Source organism: Fusarium venenatum (assembly GCF_020744135.1).
Source record: "Fusarium venenatum strain MPI-CAGE-CH-0201 chromosome Unknown EDB82scaffold_2, whole genome shotgun sequence".
Classification (NCBI taxonomy): Eukaryota; Fungi; Ascomycota; class Sordariomycetes; order Hypocreales; family Nectriaceae; genus Fusarium; species Fusarium venenatum.
This window is the reverse complement of record NW_027072130.1, coordinates 1,398,358-1,421,451: the sequence shown is the minus strand read 5'-3', so window position 1 is coordinate 1,421,451 and position 23,094 is coordinate 1,398,358. Positions and strand designations below refer to the sequence as shown.

The 23,094-nt window shown below is 48.2% G+C and overlaps 7 protein-coding genes across 7 annotated transcripts; 3 read left to right on the top strand and 4 right to left on the bottom strand.

Moving 5' to 3' along the window:
• The first annotated feature begins 1,272 nt into the window (after positions 1 to 1,272).
• Positions 1,273 to 2,908, top strand: EDB82DRAFT_495162 (uncharacterized protein). Its single transcript, XM_025733323.2, has one exon. The coding sequence runs from the start codon at positions 1,448 to 1,450 to the stop codon at positions 2,879 to 2,881; it is 1,434 nt and encodes a 477-aa protein (XP_025584241.2). The 5' UTR covers positions 1,273 to 1,447; the 3' UTR covers positions 2,882 to 2,908.
• Positions 2,909 to 6,055: 3,147 nt separating this feature from the next.
• EDB82DRAFT_495148 (uncharacterized protein) lies at positions 6,056 to 7,255 on the top strand. The gene is made up of 5 exons (XM_025733322.2): positions 6,056 to 6,127; positions 6,195 to 6,379; positions 6,475 to 6,526; positions 6,610 to 6,793; positions 6,846 to 7,255. The coding sequence occupies exons 2-5, from the start codon at positions 6,250 to 6,252 to the stop codon at positions 6,999 to 7,001; spliced, it is 522 nt and encodes a 173-aa protein (XP_025584240.1). The 5' UTR covers positions 6,056 to 6,127; positions 6,195 to 6,249; the 3' UTR covers positions 7,002 to 7,255.
• Positions 7,256 to 7,414: 159 nt separating this feature from the next.
• EDB82DRAFT_495146 (Homogentisate 1,2-dioxygenase) lies at positions 7,415 to 9,278 on the top strand. The gene is made up of 2 exons (XM_025733321.2): positions 7,415 to 7,838; positions 7,894 to 9,278. The coding sequence occupies exons 1-2, from the start codon at positions 7,771 to 7,773 to the stop codon at positions 9,236 to 9,238; spliced, it is 1,413 nt and encodes a 470-aa protein (XP_025584239.1). The 5' UTR covers positions 7,415 to 7,770; the 3' UTR covers positions 9,239 to 9,278.
• EDB82DRAFT_128372 (uncharacterized protein) lies at positions 9,270 to 10,326 on the bottom strand. The gene has a single exon (XM_025733319.2). The coding sequence runs from the start codon at positions 10,018 to 10,020 to the stop codon at positions 9,301 to 9,303; it is 720 nt and encodes a 239-aa protein (XP_025584238.1). The 5' UTR covers positions 10,021 to 10,326; the 3' UTR covers positions 9,270 to 9,300.
• Positions 10,327 to 10,705: 379 nt separating this feature from the next.
• EDB82DRAFT_544781 (uncharacterized protein) lies at positions 10,706 to 16,983 on the bottom strand (the record flags this gene model as incomplete). Its single annotated transcript, XM_065609423.1, has 27 exons — positions 10,706 to 10,906; positions 10,937 to 11,026; positions 11,084 to 11,089; positions 11,123 to 11,176; positions 11,216 to 11,295; positions 11,344 to 11,586; positions 11,626 to 11,759; positions 11,799 to 11,806; positions 11,852 to 11,921; positions 11,952 to 11,967; positions 11,998 to 12,055; positions 12,086 to 12,188; positions 12,225 to 12,418; positions 12,461 to 12,524; positions 12,555 to 12,589; positions 12,641 to 12,837; positions 12,871 to 14,119; positions 14,150 to 14,355; positions 14,389 to 14,413; positions 14,447 to 14,616; positions 14,647 to 14,662; positions 14,693 to 14,751; positions 14,785 to 14,841; positions 14,875 to 15,013; positions 15,053 to 15,448; positions 15,488 to 16,674; positions 16,728 to 16,983. The coding sequence occupies 27 exons, from the start codon at positions 16,981 to 16,983 to the stop codon at positions 10,706 to 10,708; spliced, it is 5,313 nt and encodes a 1,770-aa protein (XP_065464532.1).
• Positions 16,984 to 18,521: 1,538 nt separating this feature from the next.
• On the bottom strand, positions 18,522 to 19,668 carry EDB82DRAFT_495140 (uncharacterized protein). The gene is made up of 2 exons (XM_025733317.2): positions 19,138 to 19,668; positions 18,522 to 19,088 (listed from the first exon to the last, which is right to left on the bottom strand). The coding sequence occupies exons 1-2, from the start codon at positions 19,494 to 19,496 to the stop codon at positions 18,728 to 18,730; spliced, it is 720 nt and encodes a 239-aa protein (XP_025584236.2). The 5' UTR covers positions 19,497 to 19,668; the 3' UTR covers positions 18,522 to 18,727.
• A 214-nt stretch (positions 19,669 to 19,882) lies between these two features.
• On the bottom strand, positions 19,883 to 23,043 carry EDB82DRAFT_495138 (integral peroxisomal membrane peroxin-domain-containing protein). The gene is made up of 3 exons (XM_025733316.2): positions 22,666 to 23,043; positions 20,893 to 22,305; positions 19,883 to 20,842 (listed from the first exon to the last, which is right to left on the bottom strand). The coding sequence occupies exons 1-3, from the start codon at positions 22,675 to 22,677 to the stop codon at positions 20,330 to 20,332; spliced, it is 1,938 nt and encodes a 645-aa protein (XP_025584235.2). The 5' UTR covers positions 22,678 to 23,043; the 3' UTR covers positions 19,883 to 20,329.
• Between the last annotated feature and the right edge of the window lie 51 nt (positions 23,044 to 23,094).

The following is a 23,094-nucleotide window of genomic DNA, read 5'->3' as shown; positions in this document are numbered from 1 at the left end:
GTCACTTCTATCGACCTCAGGGTTATTGGCTGTGCCTCGCTGTGCAGCAGCCCAGGAAGATCCTCGTCCGCGGGATGAGTTCAAGCGAGAATACCTTCATTTGGTAGGTTTCACACTGGATTCAAGACAATATTGCCGTGATAGGATTGAGACTAACAATTACAGGGCCCCCGTCAGTTAGAACATCACTGGGGATCGTGGAGCGATTCCTCAATGGAGGATTTACATGGGATTCGTGGTCTGGTGTTGACTGCCTCGCAGGCCAAGAGCCAGGGTAGCATCAACCCTCTTTCTATCTACTGGTATAGACAATACAAACAGCTTGGCTATGAAGGACTTTGTCTGCGATTTTAGCTGCGAAAGCATGATTCCCAAGAGCATCTACCTCGGTTCCATATGTTTGTTCGATTCCTTGCCATTCTCTAAGTTGGGAAACTGCCTGTGACGTGTACATCCCTCGCATTTGTTCAAGTAAATATAACACCTAGATTTGAGCCCCTCTCCAGCTCGGTCTGTCTTGACTGAGAGTGCTTTAACCATCCAATAACGCCACGTATGGCGACCTTCGTCGGAGTCCCGATGACAAACTCCCAATGAGCTTCCTGGAATAAAGAGATTGAATCCCATTAGATTTTTCATGTCCACCATGATATCATTTCTTATTAGCCACGTACTCATGGCAGACGAGTGTTTGGTGGAATATCAGCCACGGCAAGTGGCAGAGACACGGGTTAGATCAGCATCATGAAAGTGTGATAAACAAAAATTAAAAAAGTATCCCACCGAATGCGACCTAAAGAAACAAGGAATATAGATATTTGTAGTGACATGCCTTGGCAGGGGAAATGGATAATTGAGTAGATAAGTGGTATTCGGCAATCGATGATTTACTGATGAATGCGCACTGTACCAGGGAATATACACAGCCTCATTAAGCAACGCTATTTAAACCACAACTCGTTCATTTGCGCATTCAACTACACATATCATTCCGTCTTTTTCTTCTCATACTTCTTTTAAATAAAGGAAAAGCGCGATTTTTGAACGAACAACTCATTTCTTTAAAGAGGGGTTGAGGGGAAACGTGATAGACCCATATCGTGGACATTACGCGGCCTTCAACGCAGATTTTGAACCACTTACACGAGAACTCATCATCAGAAAAACAAAAGCTTTATAACAAAATAATAAGCAATTATGGATATCATTCGGTCTAATACTATGCTTATCTTAGGCAACTAATTTTAAAAAATTTAAACTCCTTCCTTTTTCTTTTGTTTCTAGTGGCGTAAGAGGCCGACTCATCTAATTAGTCGTCTTTTGCTGAGGCCGCGCAATGCTGCGTCGCAAGCAACTATTTTCTCCTCACTATCAAAAACTTGAACCCCTCGCTACTAACAGAGCATTCCATTAAATTATCACATTTTTTTTTCTTACTCTATGGGAAATGGAAATGGAAATACCCGTCATTGAGGCAGAGGAGAGCCTTATAAAAATGACAATGCCCCCACCACTTCCTCCAGTGTTATCCACAGCACACCAACACGATGTAGACACTTCTTCGACGTCCCTTCTCACCATTATAAAACCTCCTGTTCCAGGCCGACGTCCGAGAACTTCTCAGTCAACAAATAATGCAGAAGTTTTGGTGCCGCCTCTGATCGCGGGCGCACTTGTTGCTGCTTTTGCGGCTGCCCTTGCCGAAGGATTAGACAACCAGCTTCTCACTCACTACTACCTCCCCGAACAAAAATTCCGAGTCAACATCGATAGAGTTCTTGATCGGTTGTTATCAGAGTTTACTCATATGCTGTGGGATGAGCTATGGGCTTTTTACTGCGACTCGAATCCGCATTCCACGGACCAGATTAAGAAGCTCTTCGACGGACCTGTTTGTCAACTTATACTTATCCTCAATGGACCCGAGGCGCCACGATGTATTCTCGATAAAATAGGCCCGGGTATTTCAAGGCGGCCGTCGACTTGGTCAGAGACGGCGCGAGGTATTGATCTTCCTATTGCGCTTCAGCTATTGTGCAGTTACTGGGATAGAGAATACCCGGCTCGCTCACCCAGGGGGTCACCCAACGAGATTGCCTCTTCGCTACATACCTATATCACGACAGGAAACTCTGCCAAACATCTCATCGCCAAGATCCGAGAGACACTCATCTCACCGCATCATGTACAGATGCACATGATGGAATCGGCTCTTTGGCATATTCTCATCAAGCCTCCTTATCGACAGCCAGTGGACGGCTTCCATGTTGTGCAGTTCAAGTTTGAATGCCAGCTACCCGGGATCCTTCAGGATATCGGGGATCCTCAGTTATTCAACCTTGGTTCTTTGACGGCTATCACTGGAACGGCCAATGATTGTGTTTACACCACCGTATCTGAATATGCAACCAAGCAGTGGCCTAAGTGTGGTGAACTCCTCCTCGGATGCATCCAAGATGCCGTCCAGGGAGCTTTGATATCTACTTGCAACGGCGATTCCTTCAACGGCATGTCTATCTGGGATGGCACCGATAACCCCCTCTTATGCCCCGGTCTGCGTCTACTACACATCGAAGTCGAAGAAGGCTATGTTCGACTCACCGTCTCAGCATGGACGCATACCATGATTGAGATCTTACAACAAATGGCATGGACATGTTCTGTCCTCAGTGCCTCACCCCTTCCTGGTTCTCTTTCAGAGTCTGCGGTTCAGGTAGCAGATTGGCAGTACATGGAGGAGTCAATCTTTGTCGAATGCAGTCTTTCGCATCGACCTGTACCAGAAGGCGATGGGGCGCCTTGGTTGAGACAATTGGGAGGGGTTGCAATCGCAAATGGATTTCCTATAAGTAATGTTCGGCAAGATTCGCAGATGTCATAGTTGGGAGATGTGGAGAGATGAGACTACGTTTAGCGTATTGTCAGATGATACCCATTTAACAGTTTATATTGAGAAGTATTGAATGATGACATGTTATCAAAATCTGTCCGCGCGTCTGTTCCTTGAGACGATCTCATAAACCTAGCCTGTTTTGGCTGGGGCTTGCTTGTCGCACATTTGCAGTAGCTCATAAAATCCAGACTCGGTCTTGAAGCCAAAAGTAGTTCTTTGAAAATTTTGTGAAGTATGAAAATGTGATTGATAGGTGTGGTGTTGCATGTTTCTTTCATGAGAGCTCCGGGGCAAAATGTTGATTTATTTGTTGTTGACGTTGAATGACCTCCCTCCTCCCGCTGTCCAACTGATAATGCTCCTCAAAATCCGTACACTTTCCCCCAAGTTTCCCAAACTAGAACCAGGGATTAGTTAAATACTTCATTATGGTCTCATAGCAGTCAAGATTCCATACCTTGTCCTCCATCGTGAATTAATTATGTATAAAATCTTCCCTATCCCATCTTGTCGCTCTAGGGTATCCTCCGCGCCTTGGCCATCGATTGGCACTTGTACAATCGTATACGACATTGGCGTGTTTATTCATCCATCCATCCATCCATCCATCCATCCATCCATCCATCACGTGTGCATCGGAAATGGTGTTAAATTTGCATGTGGAAAGGATCTTGCTTAGGCTTCACTTCTTGTAACGGACGGTACGGGTTATCGGAACGACGATGGCGAAAAAGATTTACGGGCGACACGCGTTGTGTAACTGTTCGCTGCTGTACGGGACGAAACGAGATGAAGTCTGGCTGAAGACTAACAAACTAAACGCGGGCTATGCTAATTGGAAAGTTTTCGGATAAAGGCGAATTGATTGATTGAATCGACGTCACAGTGGAAGCGAGCAGAGGTGGAGGGTTTTGGTATGGTTTGGTTGGCACAACTAGACGGTATGTCAGTCTTTACATCCCAAAACCCAATACCTACTGTATCTTGATTGAATCAATCCTGGTTCCATGTGTTGAAGATGAACTAAATTAACGCTGGTGGATGCAATTCCTGAATATTGTCGCAGAGAAGGTGGCGGGTGAAGTCGGCGTCGATATGATCTGAGCTTAATTGCTTATCGCAGGTCCAAAGATTGTCATGAGATGCGTATCACGTGGGGTCTGTTCCTGGAAATGAAGTCATTCTCATGCGTCGCGCGTGTCATTACTTCGTATCGCTTTAAAGTGAGTTTCGCTTGTCTTGGAGAAAGAAAAGAAGGTCAGAAAGGCCATGGCGAGAGGTAAGTCAAAAGGATATTGTCGTGATCAATCGTGGTCTGGTTCTACTGTTGAATTAAGTCTTTGTTCGGCGTTCGCCTGTTGATGGTCGAGAGGTGGCATGCTCTTTCGAATGAGCTGACTCTGCAGTGCGTACGTGCGTGCGTTCTAGCTAGAGACGCCCTGTCCTGGGCCCGTAGGGGAAGTAGGAAGGAAGCCCGAAAAACCAGGGATCAACGGGATCCACTCGATGTCGCCTGTTGCCGACCCCACTATCGGATGTTGACGATGGTATAAGACGTGAACAAAAAGTGAAGTTATCACAAATGATACAAGAAGGAAATAAATGAACAAAAAGAGAGTAGAAAGAAAAGGATATGAAGACGACACTCAGTAATTAGGTCTCACCAAATTCATGGTTGTATGTACCAAGCCAAGAGTAGGAGGGGGCACTCGAGATGCAATGCCCTCTTTATGTGGGAGTGACCCTCCTTGTTTCCGACAGCGTCATGGTCCATCTTGTGAGAGAGTCATGTATTCACACGCCATCACGGTAGCCTTATCCTGGTCGTGAGGCATGACGCTGGTACGATGCAAGCCAAAGGATAAACACATCACAGTATGTAGTCCTACTGTACTCACCATCTCAAGAGGGGACACCCATTCCTGTCATCCTGAAAACATCATGGCTAATTGACGCCATCCAATGATACTCTTAATTGATTGATCGATCAAACTGGGCTGGGTGCAGAGCCATGACTAGCCAATCGACCTAGCACTTCCCCTCAGTTAACTACCACAAGGTTTCACGCGGGCGCTCTTTAAGGAGGGAGAAAAGGAGGTTATGATTGATTGCAGTTGATGGTTTATTTTAAAAGTCCCTCTTTAGTTGCAACCCTAGCATGTATCTCCTATCAATTGTCAGGTGAGTTACGCCAACAAGCGCCAAAGCACGCATCCGCGAGCCGAAGCCTCCGGGGGACACGGACATGGGATAGAGGGAGGACGGAGGAGGGGAAGATACAAACTGGCGATCCCTCGTCATCGGTCATGGCTGGATCAATGTGCCAATCTTGGTTTCGTTTGTACTGATCGACCACACTCATACCCCTCTTCACTGAGGATATCGTGTCTTTGACTTTTTGTTGGCTCTTGCAGTGTCAAGACTCAATGCCTGATCTGATGACTTGTTACGGCCTTCGGCGACTGGCAATTGCTTATGATTGAATCACCTCACTCGATTGCCGGGGCCCATAAACGAATCGAGAGTGGATCAAATCGACAAGCCTTCCCCAGATTCTGTCTTGTTGCTTTAACCTTGTAAGGATAACAAGCGGGTACCAGACCGGTACGTAGAGCGGGTTCCCACTTGCCTGCGTCCTGGTTGCGCCAGCACTAGACCCGTTGCGTCTCCGGGTGTGGTCTGCTGAGCTTGGAGCCAGGGGCGTCACGCCTTCCGTCAGGCCAAAGTCACGCGATTATCAACGACGACCTCAACATCGACGAGTGGTGCAATAATACACTATGATTCTACTGTATCGTACTGTATTATAGTGACCCTACCTAATGCGTGTTTCTTTTGCAACATCAAACAAAAACGGAAACCGGAGCGAGGCGCAGGCGCAGGCACAGTAGCAGTCGCAGGCGCGGCAGACCTTAGTTGTACCCCCCTAGGTCGTGTCTTTCCCTTCCTTTCCGGGTGTGGTGTAGGCATGAGCAGTTAGTTACCCCGCCCAGTCTGACGACAGCTCATTGCAGTAATTCAAGGTGAAGTCAAGTCGATTGAAGCTGTACCTGTACCTGCCTCAGGTAAACCACTTCCCGTCGGGGATGGACGACGCCGGGCGGCAGGTGCGATTGCAATAAGTAACAACCACCTCCCCTCCATCTGCTCTTTCCTTCTCCTTCCCTCTCATCACGCATCAACACCTTCAAACCAAATCAACTTCACTTACAATCTTCTGCTTTCACGCAAAAGGTTCGTGATCCTTCCTTTATACAATCCCCATCATTCCTACCAATATCACTAACATTCACTCATACAGCAGAACCAGCTACAACAACCAGATCTATCCGATCAATTCACAAACCCCAATCATCATGACAGAAGAACTCTCCAAGGTCGACTCAGCCGTCCAAGGTCTCTCAAGCTCACCCCCCAAGGAAGAGAAGAAGACACGGCGACAAAGCTCAGCAGCGGCACCTGGTGTCTACAACGTCAATGACCTCGGTAAGCTTTGACATGATTCTCTCATAACTCCTTCCGATATCGGGAAACCTGGCATGAGACCTTCGCAAGACTTGTTTACTGACTTGTTACTGCAGAGGCCGAGGGCATTGAGCTCGAGCTCCCTATTGAGAGTCAAAAGACTGGATGGTAAGCCATTGGCCCTTGACGTCGTCGACCCCGCATTTCGACTATGAGATGTCCATTGAGACAGCCACTGACCCGTTCAACAGGAAAATCAACAAGAGCTCTAGCACAGTAGAAGACGCTGCTATCCTCAAGCTTCACCTCACGAAACCCCCCGTCAAGAGAATTACCCTTCACTTCCCATTAGGGGTGGAGGTGCAAGCACGAAACCTCAAGGGTGTAACAATCAAGGACGCACTTGATGCCATCCACAAGCAGTACAAGAAGCGGGTATGTTTAGAACACTTTACACTTGTACATTGACGCATACTGACATCCTCAGGCCGATGATGAGCTCGACAAGCCCTACCTCGCTGGTTTCGAGTGGGACAAGGAAGAGTCATGGACCCGACTTGTTGTTCACTTGCAGGCCCAGCCCACGGCCACAGACTCCGCCGGTGGCGGCAAGAAGAAGAAGAACAAGAAGAACGAAGAATAATTTCTCTCGGCAACTATGATATCTCTTCCAATACTTCCTATAATTCTTGTTCGTTTCGCTGGTTTCGTTGCGAGTCGGCGCTCGGGATATTGCGTCTAGATATTCTCGGTCCGGTCATATTCTGCGCGATTGCTGGGAGCATCGCCTGGTGTACTCCTCTACTCATAGTTCTTTGTATCGCTGGTCGATTCGGTCGGCGTTCTAAGGTTCCATGATGTCATGGTTCCCTTACATAATATACATTCCCAAACCAACAATCTTGTCAAGACTGTAAATATGTGTCTGTGTGTTTTGTTCTGTTGATTCCGACCCCAGCTGTTCTCCCCAGACCCACCATGACCTCTCTTACCCCGCGATAATGATGTTAGCTTAGATAAACTTGTACCTGAACCCTTGAACTACCCGAGTTAGTAATTTGCTATTCACCAACTCAATTTAGGCAGTCGATAAGAATGCGATTTGTTATCAATCTTCTTGATCCCGATCATATGCGATAAAATGGCCTGTTACGGAACCTCAGGGTAACATTCTCACCTCTCAACATCGGCGGAATCAAAGCGCGATGATTCCCGGCTAACGTCGGGCCGTCAACATGATTGACATGCGGAATCGGAATTGCCCTCCCAACGCCGGCTTACACGGCTACTGAGCGTCATACGTCGTTCAAACAAGGGGACTTTGCTTAAGCCGTCGAAACACAGTTATAATAATCCTATTCCCACTCACAAACTTGATCAGTTGAGAACTTAAACTCAAACAGTCAGTCATCATGCCTATCACAACCTTTGATCTCAAGGAGAAGTACCGTTATCAGAATGGTTTCAACTGCCATTTAGAGTGAGTATCACATGCCAACACTCTCATTTGTGAACCTCAACTGACATGCTTTCAGATCTGAAGCTGTTGAAGGCGCTTTGCCCATCGGCCATAACTCCCCCCAGAAGCCTCCATACGGCCTCTACGCAGAAAAGCTCTCCGGAACAGCCTTTACAGCCCCACGACATGAAAACAAACAAACATGGCTCTACAGAGCCCTTCCCTCCTGCGCGCATCCTCCCTACCAAGCTGACACACAAGCTGCAAGCGAGAAGAACAAGACCCTCGACGGCGCAGAGGATGGGAAACTTCACTACATCCCCAACCAGCTCCGATGGGATCCCTTTGATCATAATGAAGCCAAGGATCAGGACTTTGTCACTGGCTTGAGACTTGTTGCTGGCGCGGGAGATCCTACGCTAAAAGAGGGCTTGGGTATGTATATCTACGCCGCGGGAAAGAGCATGGATGAGAAATCAGCTTTTTACTCTGCCGACGGTGATCTTCTCATCGTCGCTCAAGAAGGCGCTCTTGATATCCGCACGGAATTCGGATGGTTGCTCGTTCGACCCATGGAGATCGCCGTTATTCCTCGAGGCGTAAAGTACCAGGTCCATCTTCCCTCTGGCCCAGCTCGGGGCTACGCTCTTGAGCTATACCAAGGCCACTTCAACCTCCCAGAACTTGGCCCTATTGGTTCCAACGGTCTAGCCAACGCTCGAGACTTCCAGTCCCCTGTTGCATGCTTTAGCGAGGATTTTGGAGCGACAGCTATGGAGGGATCAAGCAAGTATACCGTGTCCGTCAAGTTCAACAACAATCTCTTCAAGACGGTGCAGGCCCATACACCTTTTGACGTTGTAGCTTGGCACGGAAACTATTACCCTTACAAGTACGACCTCGGCCGCTTCAACACAATCGGCAGTATCTCTTTCGACCACCCAGACCCCTCCATCTTCACCGTCCTCTCAGCGCCGACAAACACCCCCGGCACAGCAGTCGCAGACTTTGTTATCTTCCCTCCGCGCTGGCTCGTCGGAGAAGATACATTCCGTCCACCATGGTACCACCGCAACACGATGAGTGAGTTCATGGGCTTAATCCAAGGCGGCTATGATGCGAAGAAGGGCGGTGCAGGAGGTTTCGTGCCTGGTGGTGCTAGTCTGCATAATGTCATGAGTGGCCACGGACCTGATGCTGAGAGCTACGAGGGTGCGCGTAATGCAGAACTCAAGCCTGTAAAGGTTGGAGCGGGAAGTTGTGCGTTCATGTTTGAGAGTTGTTTGATGGTTGGTGTTACGCAATGGGGATTGAGGACGTGTCAGAAGGTACAAGAGGGATATAATGAGGAGAGTTGGGGTGGTGTTAAGAACCACTGGAAGATGCCCGAGGGGTTGAAAGTGAAGTCACATCTCCTATGAAGAAGATATAAAATTGGCGTTGATAGCTTAACGAGTTGCAAATTGGAAACTCTTGTCCATGTCTATTGACCTCCAGTCCTTAGAACAAGGTTCGAAGGCATCTCCCTATCCTTAAACTCCTCATCCATCTCATAAACCGTTTCCTCACCATCTGCTTTAAAACCCTGCTGCATATACACCAAACGTCCCATACTAGATCCCTCAGTAACACACTCAAGATTTCCTCTCCTCACAGCCTCATCCAAACCCCACTGGACCAACTTCCTCGCAAGACCTCTTCTCTGAAACTTGGGATCAACAGCGCAAATATCCATAACAAAGACGGCCGGTGGCGAAGCTGTAGCTTTCTCCCTAATAATCTCCCCTCGACGCTTAAAGAGCGATTTATCCGCCTGTGCAAGGAACTTCTGCTCAGTTTTATTCCCAGGGTACAGATCCTCAAGAAAAGTGCCCTTTGTGATATCACCTGGTGCATCGCCCCAGCCTTCCACAACAGAAGCTTGATGCCAGATCGCCATTCCGGCGATGGTGCCGTTGACGGTAGCTTTAATAAAAACGGTGTTGGGTTTTCCGTCGCGGTTTTGAGAAACGGAGTTGAAACGGCTAACTAGACGTTGAACGCCAGCTTTTGCGCCTTCGGGTGTATCCCAGCTCGGGTTGAAGGCGATCCAGATTGCATCGTTAGTTTGACGGCCAAAGGCGTTGGCTTGGGCTCTGAAACAGCCTTCAAAGTCATCTGGATTCGTGATGACTTCGACGCGGATGTCTTCCTGGGTAGTCATTTTGTGATAAAGCTATGAGTAATTGATGATAGGTATAATGAGATGAGATGAGAATGAAGGAAGTATTTATATTTGCGATGGATAATTATGAGAAACTGGTTTCATCATGGTTGAGGCATTAGTTCTGGCGAGTGCATGATAGTGGACCACGATTCCACTTCATAGCCCCGTGGGGGTTAGCCTACCTCGGTATGGATCGATAGACTATGGGGTCACAAGAATCTCTACTCAATTTGAGTAAGGGAAGAAATAATTCAGATATTTTATGCCATCTTTCATCTGCGTTGAAGTTGTATATTTCCTGTAGCCAGAGCTTAAATCTCATACTTTCGGTTTGTGTATGGCCGGCTTGGGATAGCTTCAACCTCCTTTTGGGAAGCTCTTTTTTCGGCGTGAGTCATCCCGCGTCTATGGAGTGGCGTTGTAACAGTAGATTTGGGACCTTTGTATGAGTAGTTGATGCATTTGCAGAAATCATGGGATCGTTTGTGCTCTGCGAATAAAGACAGAAGGAGTGTAGCAGGAACATTGGCCACAATGCTTAGATACAAAAATAAATAACATATAACTCTAATCCAAATGATATGAAATGGCTTGCTAATTTCGTCTCTTATGCTTCCCAGTCGTAAGGCTTATATAGCCCTTCGAAATTCGCTGGCATATGTTCCATCGTTGAGTAGTCTGCCTAATAGTCAGAATCATACCCTGCACCTTCATAAACACCATGGTTTTGCTGGCCGTAGCCATTCCCTCCTTCGTTATTACCAGTCTGTTCGTCTACCTCATTATCAGAATCAACATCGACCTGATCATCAGAATCTTCATCAAAGGTAGATTGCGCCTGATGCTGATGTTGTCCGTAGTAATGATTTTGTTGCATTTCATCCTCATCTTCAGAATCAGACTGGTAAACGACCTGCTGTTGGTGATTCACATACTGGACTGGTTGTTCTTCATCGTCAGAATCTGGTTGTTGAAAAGTCTGTTGCTGGAAGTGGTTTTGCTGCTGGTTATCTTTGTGATAGTCTGGTTCTTCTTCATCATACTCTTGTTGTTGAAAGACCTGTTGCTGATACGGTTGTTGAAAGTAGCTCTGTTGCACCTCATCCTCAGAATCAGTTTCGTCAACAGCCTGGTGTTGGAAATGGCCGTATTGCTCTGGATGTGCTTCATTTTCAGAATCGGATTGATCAACCATCTGCTGCTGATAATGTGCTTGCAAGTGCTCCGGTTCGTTACCAATGTCTTCATTCGAATCGACGTCTTGTCCGGCATCTCCGTCAGAATCAGAATCATCTTGGCCTGGGTCTGTATCAAGCCCACTGTCTGACTCTGCCTGCATATCGCCAAGACCCGTCTCTTCATCTGAAGCATCCTCATCGTCGTCGTCGTCGTCGTTGTCAATATCGCTGATATCGCCCGCGTTGTCATCATCGGTAAAGTCAGTGGCGACGTCTGGACTATCAGATTCGTCTTGATCAAAGTCCAAGCTCTGAACATCATCTTCGATCTCATCCTCATCAGAATCAACCTCATCAAGATCAAGATCATCATCATCCGACAAAACTTGATCGTCAGAGTCATCTGCATCTGAAGCTTCTACACTAAAAGAGATTGAATCATTGTCTTCGCTTTCATCATCTGACTTGCCACCGTCTTCAGACTCTTCTGCTTCTGAATATTCTTCAGAGTGTTCGGACGGTTCTCCTTGTGTGTCCAGGTAATAGTTTTCCGTATAACTTGCAGGTGGAACAGGCTGGTATTGTACGTCATCCGACCTGAAACTCTCATCGTTGATGGAGTTCGACTCATAGTGATGATGTTCCTGAACATAGTTGGAAAGGAAGTATCCCCCAGCGGCACCTGCCAAGACGCCAGCACCCGCTGCTGCTGCGACTTTCCTCCCAGATGAATTTCCAGAACCGCTGTACTTTGTATCTTGGCTCTCTGTATATGTCTCAATTGACCGCTGCCCACTAGTAGACTGGGTCTGCGACGAGTACCCAGAAGGATAAGCTGATGGAGGAGCTGGCTTCTTGTGGACAGGTGAGCAGGAATTTTGAACCAAGGCAGGCTTTCCTGGTGCCGTTGCTGGACCGGATGGGGCAAGCTTTTTCTCGTTCGGAGTAGCCTGCTGAGTCGGAGCTGGCTTCTGGGCTGGAGAGGGCCTGGTAATAGAGCCAGATTGTTGGAACGAGGTGGACTTCTGAGGTGGGGAGGGTCTCTGGGTCATTGTAGGTTGCTGGAGTGTAGATGGTTTTGCAGCCGTGGGACCTGCGGCATGCTTTTGAGGAGGGGCGGGTTTCTGGGCCGGAGGAGGCTGCTGGGATGTGGTAGACTTTTGACTTGTGGGTTGTTGTTGTGTAGATGGCTTTGGGGCTGTGGTGACTGTTGAGGGCTTTTGAGACGATGCAGCTTGGCCTTGGGTAGGTCTTTGAACCGGAACAGGCTTCTGAGCCACTGTTGGCTGCTGCGATATAGATGGCTTTGCAGCTATGGAGGGCCTCTGAGAAGAAGGCTGAGTCGTGGCAGACTTCTGAATTGCTGCGGGTTGTTGTTGTGTAGATGGCTTTGGAGCAGTGGGAGTCGCGGAGGGTTTCTGAGACGATACGGCCTGGACCTGGGCAGGTTTCTGAGCCGAAGTAGGCTGCTGAATTGTAATAGGTTTTGAAGATGTGGCAGCCTGAGCAACAGGTTTCTGAGCCACAGCCAGAGCGGGCCTCGCAGATGCAATGGCACTGTGACCTAGAGCGCTATTCTGAGCTGCGATCGAGCTTTGAGATGCAACAGGCGTAATCGATTGTTTCCCTGGAGCTTCTTGAGGGGTAATAGGCAACGGTGAAACCGCACCACTTTGAGCTTGCGACTTGCCATGTGTTGTTTGCACTATTCCAACAAGAGACTGAGAAGCTTGCATTTGGTTAGGAGGTGATGACTTCCTAGGCGCCCCAGTCACTGGCTGACCCCCGACAGGCTTGCGTCCGATACTCAGCGATGTAATAGGATTGATCGATGAATTGACAGGTTTCCTTCCAGTTGCCTGAGGATGAGATGGTACCATACTGGGTGTCTGAGGGTTGATACTGAATGGTTGATAGCCCTGAACAGTTCCTTGCTGAGTCGCCTGTTTACCTGACGAGTTCTGTCCTTGAGCATACGAACTCTGTGACGGCAAGGAATATCTGTCATTAGACTGGCCTCTGGACTGTGGTGTTGCATTTGAAGGACTTCCAGGGGATACATTAGACTGGAATGGCTGGAAGGGCCGGAAAGAATCTCCTCTAGGGGGTTGCTGAGATGCACCAGAATACGACGTATATGGGTTCTTTGTAACGATAGGCGTTGTCTGGGCTGACTCTGGGGAGCTCGCCGAAAGTGCAGTATACATATCCCAACTACTTCTATGGTTAGTGGGTAGCCGTTGATGTCCAGTCGGGCTTGCAGATCCCGTGTTGAAGCTTGTATGTACTGATGTTCCAACGGTAGACTGCGGAGGTTGGAATGGCATGAAAGCGGAGTTTTGCTGCTTCTGGTGGGTTTGAGTTGGCATCGAGATCGAGTTGTTTTGTGCAGCTGCCGGTCGTTGCGGTAGAGGAGGAGAGATCACTGGGCCACTAGAGTTGAATGGAGAATATGCATTTGCGGCTGTGTGGCTCTGAGATGTTGCAGTAGATCCAGGCTTGGTATCCGGCTTGTGGTCAACCTTATAACTGACCTTAGGATCAGGGTTCTGATGAGCCTTAGAGTCAGGTCTAGGATCCGCTTTATGATCAACTTTGGGAACCGCCTTAGGATTAGGCTTGGTAGTAGGCTTGGGATTAGGTCTGACAGATTCCTTAGACCCTGCCACAGGGGTGTTTGGCTTTGGAGCAGGCATCTTTGAGTCTGTGCTGGCCTTGGAGACGTCCTCTAACTTAGCATCAACAGGCTTTCGGACCTGTTTCTTGTGAGGAATAGGTGCCGATGGCGGTGCTGCCGTCTTCTTGGACCCCGCCTTAGACTTGGTCTTCAGTTTGGCATCGCCTTTCTTCTTCCCATGCTCTGCCATGAACTTCTCTTTGCAAGCTATCCACTCAGCGTTCCAGACCACTTGCTTCTTCTTGTAGTGTTTTAAAAGTAGAGAGGCGACCAATTGCTCCTTCTCTGACAGAAGTGATACTGCTTTTCCCCTGTAAACAGCATAGAAGATAACCGTGTGGCCTTCACTGCTGAGGACATCCAAATCTGGGTCGGCATCCAGTAAAAGCTTTGCAATCTTCTCCTGATTGACTCTGACAGCGAGCATGAGAATGTTGAATCCTTGTTTGTTTCTCGCATTGACATCGGACTTGTGTCCTAGAAGCACCTTGACGAGACTGACATGAAGACCTTCAACGGCATAAACTAATGCTGTCTGGCCGTCCCTGTCCTTTGTGTCAATTGTTACCTTTCGTTTCAGAAGTTCTTGTGCGCAAGACTTGTTCCCTGACGCAGCTGTCATATGAAGAGGGGTTCTTCCAGACATATCAGGGATATCGACTCGGCAGCCGCGCTCAAGAAGAAGCTTAATGATAGCAGGGCGGTTTTCGGATATTGCAAGATGCAGGGGAGTATGGCCTTGAGCATTCTGCAGATTCATTTCCGCACCGCTGTCTAGTAGGAGCTTGAGTAGACTTGACTTGTCTGTTCCAACAGCGTGATGCAATGCAGAGGACTTAAACCTATCCAGCGCCTTGACATCAGCGCGTCTTTCTAACAGAAGCTTGACAGCAGATGATGTTCCACGGATGACCGCCAAAAGAAGAGGCGTCTGTGCAAGATGGTTTGTAGCAGACACTAAGCCTGCATCATTGTCTATAAGCGGCTTCATGACACTTTGATGACCCTGCAGGACAGCATAATGTAGAGCCGTCTGTCCATTGGCGGCGCGGGCGTCTCCCTTGGCACCTGACTTGAGGAGCTGCTTGGATGCTGCTAGATGGCCATGAAGGGCTGCATGGTGCAGTGGGGTTCTCTTTTGATTGTCTGATAAACCCAAGGCCTCGTTTCCGACCTTCTTTATGGCCACTGAAAGCAGTGACGCATGTCCATATACTGCAAATATGTGTGCCCAGAGTGTCCCTTTTAATTCGCTGACCGCGTGATTCTCTTGGTCCCATTTTACCAAGACATTCATGACACTGTCTGAGGGCCATTGCAGAAGCTTCAGTATTTTCGAAGCATCTGGCTTGACTAGACCTGCTGCTGAAATGTGGTTGGACCAGTTGGCGCCTGCATACCCGAGAAGCTCGAACGTAGGGTCCTTATCATCCCCGTTTGGCAATTTTGGTTCTTTGGTAAGAACAACCAGATAACGTAGAAGGTTCGTGGCGAGAGATTTGTGTGAAATTTGGAGCGGGGAATTCGGGCTCTCCGGTGGTTGAGATCCGTACGATAGAATAGCCAACCCCTTGGATAAGAAAAAGGATGAAATGCTGTCATGCATTACCTTTACGACCTTCTGGCCACGCAGCGTCACCGTTTCGAGCAAGCCCCATGAAGTAGCCTTGATCCAAGATTGGAAGCTCTCGTCCGAGCTGTATCGAGAGAATGGCTCTGCCTGTAATAGATACTTGAAGGATTCAAGTTTATGAATCATGTCGAGCGACAGGGCCACTCGCAGCTCAGCCAGAGTCAGTGGCCTAGTTGTCAAACATACCCAACTTAGAAGCGATGCAAGACTCTTGTTGCCCTGTTGCGCCATGTTCTGGAAGTAGCCCCCGAGCAAAAAAGAGATAGGAGCTGGAGTAGGTGATGGTTGTTGGACAAGAGAAGACTGCATCGGACCGAACAGTTTGACGTGTTGAATAATCAAACGTGCAGAGATGAATGATGAGCCAGATTTTGACAGAATGAGCTGTCTAGTGTTGGAGTCCGTGGTGGAGAGCTGTTCCTTAAGGAACTGTCTCAGACTTGGCCCATTCTTCTCGTCCACGTTGATGTATGATTGTGGGAATGGCTCTTTAGCAGGAAATATTGTGCTAGAGAAGATGATCTTGAGCCCATGTGTGACAGTAGGCTCCTTGGTAGAAGGTTTTGGTTGAGACCTTTCGAGAAGTTTTGAAAAGTCTTGGACAAACTTGGCTGCCGTTTCCCCTTCTGAGCGGTCGATGCCATCAACATACATACAAACAGATCGTGTTTTGAGTATCTTGGCGATGGTTTTGGTCAAGTCCTCAAAGAGCTCCTGGGCACTCCATGCCACTTGTTGCTTGGAGGGTAAGGCATCTTGAATCCTCTGGAACCTAGTCTTTATATCATCGAACGCCTCAGGGGCCTGTGGGATCAGCTGATGTAGGATTGATTTCAGCAATCCAAGGCGCGTTCTCGGAATCTCGCTTCCGCATATGGAGAAAGAATATGTTAGATGCATTGCGCTTGGCTCCATTTGCAGTTGAGTATGGAGAGCATGGTTCATCAAAGTCGACTTTCCACATCCCTCAGATCCTCGAAGCCAGAGCAATGTGTGCTTGGAACTCTTCCAGTTAGAAAAGAGGGGGTCTTTGTCGAGCCATGCAGATGAGTCTGTAGCTCTCGGCTCAATTTTGAAGTGCTGAATGGAAGGGAACTTGAAGCTTTGCAGGAATGCTGCCGGGTTGGGCTTGAAGCTGTGTGTTCGTGGAGGAAGTGGTGGCCCTTGCAGTAGCTATGTTAGCAACGGTAATATAATGAATCGCGATGTTAAATACCATGTTCAGCACCCTTGGGAGTGGCGGGGTCTACATTCTCTTGAGTTGTCTTTCGCTTGGGATCCTTGAGCTCGTAGGTGGGAGCAATGCTTCGAGGGGTGCTTGCCTCAGGCTGCGAGGCTATTGGCTTCCTGGTAACACCGCTTGCCTTCATAGCCGGCGCATCGACATCGACGAAATAGGGCATCTCATAAGACTGATCGCTGAAATCGACCGTCGAAGAGAATGATTTTTTGGTTGGCTGCGCAAAACTCATGTTGGAAAATGATGCACGAGCTAGTGGCTGTTGCGCAGCTGGGGCTATATTGATAAGGGTGCTGCTCTTCTTCTGGAAAATTGAAATGCGCTGCAGGTCATTTAAGAGATAAATTTGTCCAAGTCATGGGTCCGTGTGGGAGCGAAGAGGGAAGGGTTATATATGATAGTAGCAGGCCTACCCATCACTCTGGGAAGAAGGAATGGAGACGGCGACTGGACCACAAGTCTGCCATCAGGTCCAGTATATCTAATACCACGCCAGGACAGGCATTGCAAAATCTGGCACCCTATTAGTTTCATAGGTAGGTAGGTACTTTGGAGTATCGTTCCATCACTATCTCGCGCAGTAGTAGTCTACAGCAACCTATGTTTCGTTGCTGGAAATTGTTGGGGGCCGGATGTATCTCGCCAAGACACGAGGATGGTAGCCTTATACAAGTTACCTCTTCCCCAGGGGATAGAACAACCTTGTTCGTTTAGTACCCATGGAAAGTACATGAGGTTACAATTAAGACTCGGGTATCTATAATATAGTCGAATGGCTCATCCTAGCCGCCATGTCTTCTTGTCGAGACTTTGCGTTTTGGGAATGCGTTTTGGGAATGCGTTTTGGCAAAGACAAGGCTCTGATTAGACATCAGCGACTACAGAGGCTTAGTTTACATGTTATTGCTACATGATCTGTCGATTTTACTTTTTTTTTATAAGGATCAAAACTTGTCCTTATGTCAAGCGCAGTACTGCATACTCACCTATTTCCCGGCTGTCTATTCGTACGGCAACACCACTTTCATTCAATGTAACTCTCCCAACTCGATTCAAGCAGGGCTGATCGATCTCGTTTGTTGTCCTTTTCCAGCTTTATCCCCTCTGTAGTATAAAAACCGTTTCAAAAAAATTCCTCAAATGTATAATGGCCCCTGGTATCCATCTACAACTGATGTACCCTCAGTGGGTCAATTGCGAGCCTGCTTTCTCATAACGGTAACCAACCTTGTCGTATAACAGAACCCCTGAAACAATTTGGGGGCCAATTCTTATATCCTTTACCAACCATTGGTCAGTCTTTAAAAGAATTCTGGGGTTAGCCCGAGCCTTATTTGAACTCCTGTCCTTCATCCCAGCATGGGGGCCAAATCTTTCAGCCTCATGGCAACTTATATGGGGTTTCTGGCAGGCTGACATTTCGGATTCAGTTACAACGCCGACGTAGATGTAAGCGCTTATATAGAAAAGGTAACCTGGGAGTGTTGCTGTGCCGTTCACGGTTTCAACAACCGCTCGCATGAGAGTGCATGATATGTCAATGTTGTCGTTGATACCCTGTTTCTTGGAGATTATGTCAAGATTCAGAAACGGAAGTTTCATATGCGCACTTAAAGTCTAATATGATAGGTCTCGATCGTTTCGGCTTTGGTGGAAGATATTGTGACTAGTTGGGACGTAGGGGATCCGAGCACCAGATGCAACGCGATATGCAAAGGTATCTTGACAAGCGTCCGCCAAGTGGTGAAAGGCCACCTATCACTTTCGAGAGAGGCGTTTTTGCACGATGCCACTGACCATTGGACCGCTTCAAAAGGCGTGAAGTTGTAAAGTGTCTCCAAGGATTTGTGTTTTATTCCTTGTTTCATGATCTACCATTCCATTTGGTGTCATTTGCCAAATTCCGCGCCGCATAGAGACCAGCTCTGACAGACATCTATAATCTAGAGCTGTCTGGAGATGCGGGATCTGCTTTCCTACAGTGACTCCCGTCTCTCATCCCACGGAACAAACGTCCCGTACATAACCGCCCTCTCCTGATCAACATCCCCTTCAACAGCCTCAACCTTCCAGATGACAACAGCCCTGACGAATCCAAAGAATGCAAGCTCCCACATCAACACATTGCTGCCCATCAGCACACCCTTTACACTGCGACTCTTCTCCTGAAAACACCGCGTCCAGAGAACGAAACTCGCCACGGTGGTGGCTACGAGTATGAGGGATTCGAGGTAGAGAAGAGCTACAGATGACAGTAGCTTGATTTCATGAACGATGAGGCTTGTTGCACAAAGGAGGAGAACGATGACAAGGCTCGGGTCCGCAAATTTCCAAAGCCTATAAATATTAGAAAAGAGATGACATATCTGGGAGGATGTTGACTTACCAATTGTCAAAGTCGTTACCGGGCTCGTTCTCCTTCCAAACAGTAATCCACATCAAAGCGCTAAAAACACCCAGTGTCACAGCAAACTGTAACGCAAGCACGAGGCCATGTATCACAGATTTAACCACCCACTTCCCCTCCACGCGCAGAATCGTCACTGGTACATGACCGCCGTCGTAACTTTGCCTCTTGGTCGTAGAATTCTCCCAAGTACGATTCTCATACTCTTCATCGCCCTCGTCTTCTTCCTCGCTGACCCACGGCGGGAACGGCGTAAGGGGCGGCGATCCTCCTCGAGAGAGTGTGGTTGTAGGAGGACGAATAGTCAGGGCGGATTCTGTTCGTGCTTCAGACTGCATAGAGCCATAATCGATTAAACTAGGTGACGGTCGAGATATAGAGATGTTGCGGTGGTGTTGGGGGTGGTGAGGAGCTGTTGATGCGCTTCGAGGTACGAGGTCGGGAGAGAAAAAGCTTGAATGCGTTGAGCGTGTTGCGGAGGAGGGCTTGACGGGAGATGTTATGCTCCGTTGAGGGTGATGTTGATGTTGAGTGCGTTCGGGGGAGAGGGATAGAGTGAGGGCGTTTCCGCGACTACTTCTCTTCTTCCCAAGAGTTCGAGCCGCGTCTCGAGGTAGTGGAAGCTCCATGATGTGGACCGCGATGAGGAGTAAAGGGAGTATGAAGGAAGAAGAATATTTAAATAGAATGCGGTAGAGATAAAATAAAAGAATTAAAGGTAATGATGTGATGATATTGAAGAGGTCAAAAATTGACAGTGGTAGGCACTGGCGACGACCAACACCAGCACAACCTCAAAAGGACCATCAAAACCAAACGACTATGACAACCTGATTGACCAGAATAAGTGTGACAACCTTTTTTAACTCTTGTGTGTCCTTACAACGCTAGCTAAGTGTCACCAAAATCGTTCTTTGTTCAAGATGAAGTATCGACATCGGATCAAACTACCGAGAGCGACTCCATTATCCAAGTGGCTACATGGAACACATTTCTTTGTTTGTTCTCGATTGACTAAAGTAGTTGGTATCATAAGCCTCGTTCCTTATTCCTACAGAGAATGTTTCGATCAACCATGCGCCATCCCACAAACTACCGATTCCCAACTTTAATCCCATCCCATCAAACGCCTATAATCTCGATATGCAGCATCGCCGTACAAAGTACCTCGTTACTCAAGACTCATTCGTGCCTCGTCGCCAATACCCCATTGTCCTCCAGGCCTACCTTGTTTCTGAATCTCCAAAGCCAGCTCCGCACCTAAAGCATCGGCGTCATCGTCGTTGTACAGACTGCTCGTCCTACTGGTTCTACTGTCTCGTCTGGTGCGTTCCTTATTATCGGCTCCAGGTCGGTCAGTGGCTCGTTTTCGCAGAAAAGGCGACCGAAGGAAAGATTTTGAGGATGTCGAGTGTACTGACAAGGAATCGTCTGCTACTTTGGAGCTTGCGTCATCGTTACTGGTGTCCTCTGCTTGTACCTCGGCGGTTCGTGTCGATACCATTGCTTCGTTACTGGCGTATGGTTGAGATCGTAGTTTCGTTACTGCTGGGGATTCCTTGTCTTTCGAAGCTTCCTTGGAGTCTGCGTTCTGATCAACTTCGACAAGCTCGGCATCGCGGTACCACTTTCTTCGTCTTGTCCAACGACCCCAGCCATCTGAACCTCTTTGGCCGTGTTGCCACTGGAAATGCATTAGCAACAGAAGATCATAGCTTCAGTATACTTTCTTACCTTGTTGTCGTAAAAGATCCATCCGCTCTTCCCCTCGTTCCCATCATAGTCTATCGGGCCACTCTCATCAGATACACCATCGACACGCCAGCGGCTCCCAGGAACCCATCTCCACTCCATATGGCTTCCGTCTGATACATCTGGTAGTTCAAAGTCATCTTTAGCAGGCACTGAGTTGTTGTGATCATCCGTCCATGCAGCTCGTTCATATGCAAATAAATTATTGGTCCAACCCAAACCGATCCATCGTCTTTGGTTCTCGTATATGATGAAAGTAAACTTGACTCCTGCCGTCTTTCCTGTAACGTTTCTGCGGTTGGTTTGAAAACTTGTCGCTTTCCCAAGAGCCTTGGTAAGTTCCGAATCTCCTTGCTGAGCCACACGATCCGTGCCCTTCTTGGAAGCCTGGGCCAAGTCCTTTCGGAAGGGTTGTTCGGGAGTATCAAAATGGAGACCGGTAATACCGGCAGCAAGTCTCCGAACTGTGGAGCTTCTCCAGAGAATGGCCCGCGATACTCGGAGAACCCTTGCATGCCAAGTCAGAATGATAGTTCCAGCCACTAGTATTACACGTCTGGTGGTGACGACTCTCCACGGCGGAACAGTAAGCGCGATCCAGATGGGCGTGATAATAAGCAGTCGCATGAAGATGACAGTCAGCGCTGGTCTCGTGGTAGCACTGATTGCGGTTGTTTGAGTGCTGAGAAAATCCGTCATGTCGAGCAAAGGCTCCATGAGAACATTACATCTTCCTGTAAGCTGTTTAAGAGTCTCGACGATCTCGTCTAGTGTCTTTTGATGTTTTGTGTTGGTGACCTCGGAGTTTCCTCTAACATGTTTCGACTGTTTCTCGCCAGCGTTTGCTTTGCCGTTCTGCTGGCTGCTCTCGTCGGCGTTTTGGTTTGCTCCCTTGGTACCAGTATTTTGGCCCCGGGATTCAGTCCACCCACTACTACTGAGGGGACTGTATCTCCGGCCGTACATGCCGGCAATGAGGGCAACTCCGACCAGGATTGGGCCGGCCCACGTTATTACTACATCGCCATACAGAACAACCGCCCAGAAGAAGCTTAATAATAGAAAGCTTTGCCAGGGATCTCCAGTACTCCAAGTGAGGAGTCCGGCAAGTGTATTCAAGGGAAGGAGGAAAGGGTGGCTGTAGGCGAGGGCGCGGGTGATTTGAGGAGGAGTAGCGAGGAGCAGGGGGCTCTTTTGGTGGACGAGGATAGTTGATCGTCGTGAGGATCGAGATGGAGTATTCGCAGAGAGTGTTACGGGGGAGAAGCTGGCATAGGTCGGGGGTGCGCCGGTAGTCGAAGATGAGGGTTCGTAGGAGGGAGGTGATGCGCCGTGAGACGCATCGTCGCGGGAAGACATGGGTGACGGTGCAAGATGCGACAGCCACGGGGTATCCTGGAAGATTTGCGGTCAATAAACAGGCGGTGTATTAATGATGGAGCTGGTTTGTGAGGGTATCGAGATATGTTGTAGGGCAATTTGCCCTTCTGAGCTGGACTAAGCTGAACTGCCGCGTCGCGACGTCAGAGGGTCAAGTCGAGAGTCGCAAAAAGGTAAGACCAAGACAAGGTCATAGAGTGGAGGGAGGATGGGGTAAGTTATGTCATGGGGCGCCACTTTTTAGCGGCTGCGGATGTCTCTGGGTGTCTTTTGGGGGGTAGAGACAGACGAGCAAAAGAGATAACCAAAGGGAGATAAATAAATAGAATGATGGGGAAAAGGTAGATAAGAATAGACTTGAGAGATAATGCTTACAAAAGCTGCCATTTGACAACAAGTTTTCCAGGTTTCTTCAGCGACTTTGTAAGCCACGATTTTATGGCAGCGTCATTCAGCAGGCAGCGTTTACCCCGGATTGTAGTGGTTGCTTTGCTTTGCTTTTCTGCCCCGCGACTTTAGGTCACTCAGATGCATGTCATTCCCTAACTTGAAGACAAATAAAAGAAAGGATGGAAAATAAACCCAACAGAAATAAAAGTATGACAAAGGTGGAAGAACGAAACATTAATGTCAAAAGTCACACGTGAGCTTTCTCGGTTGGCGCAGTCATCCATTCCAATTTCTGACTTGAACCTTGGGTCATTGTCTTTGTCACATGCTAAACTCTTCGGTTCAAGCAGTGCACATGAATCAGGTTCTCGGTGCGCAAATCAACAAGGTAAATCGCTATTTCATCAAGTCACG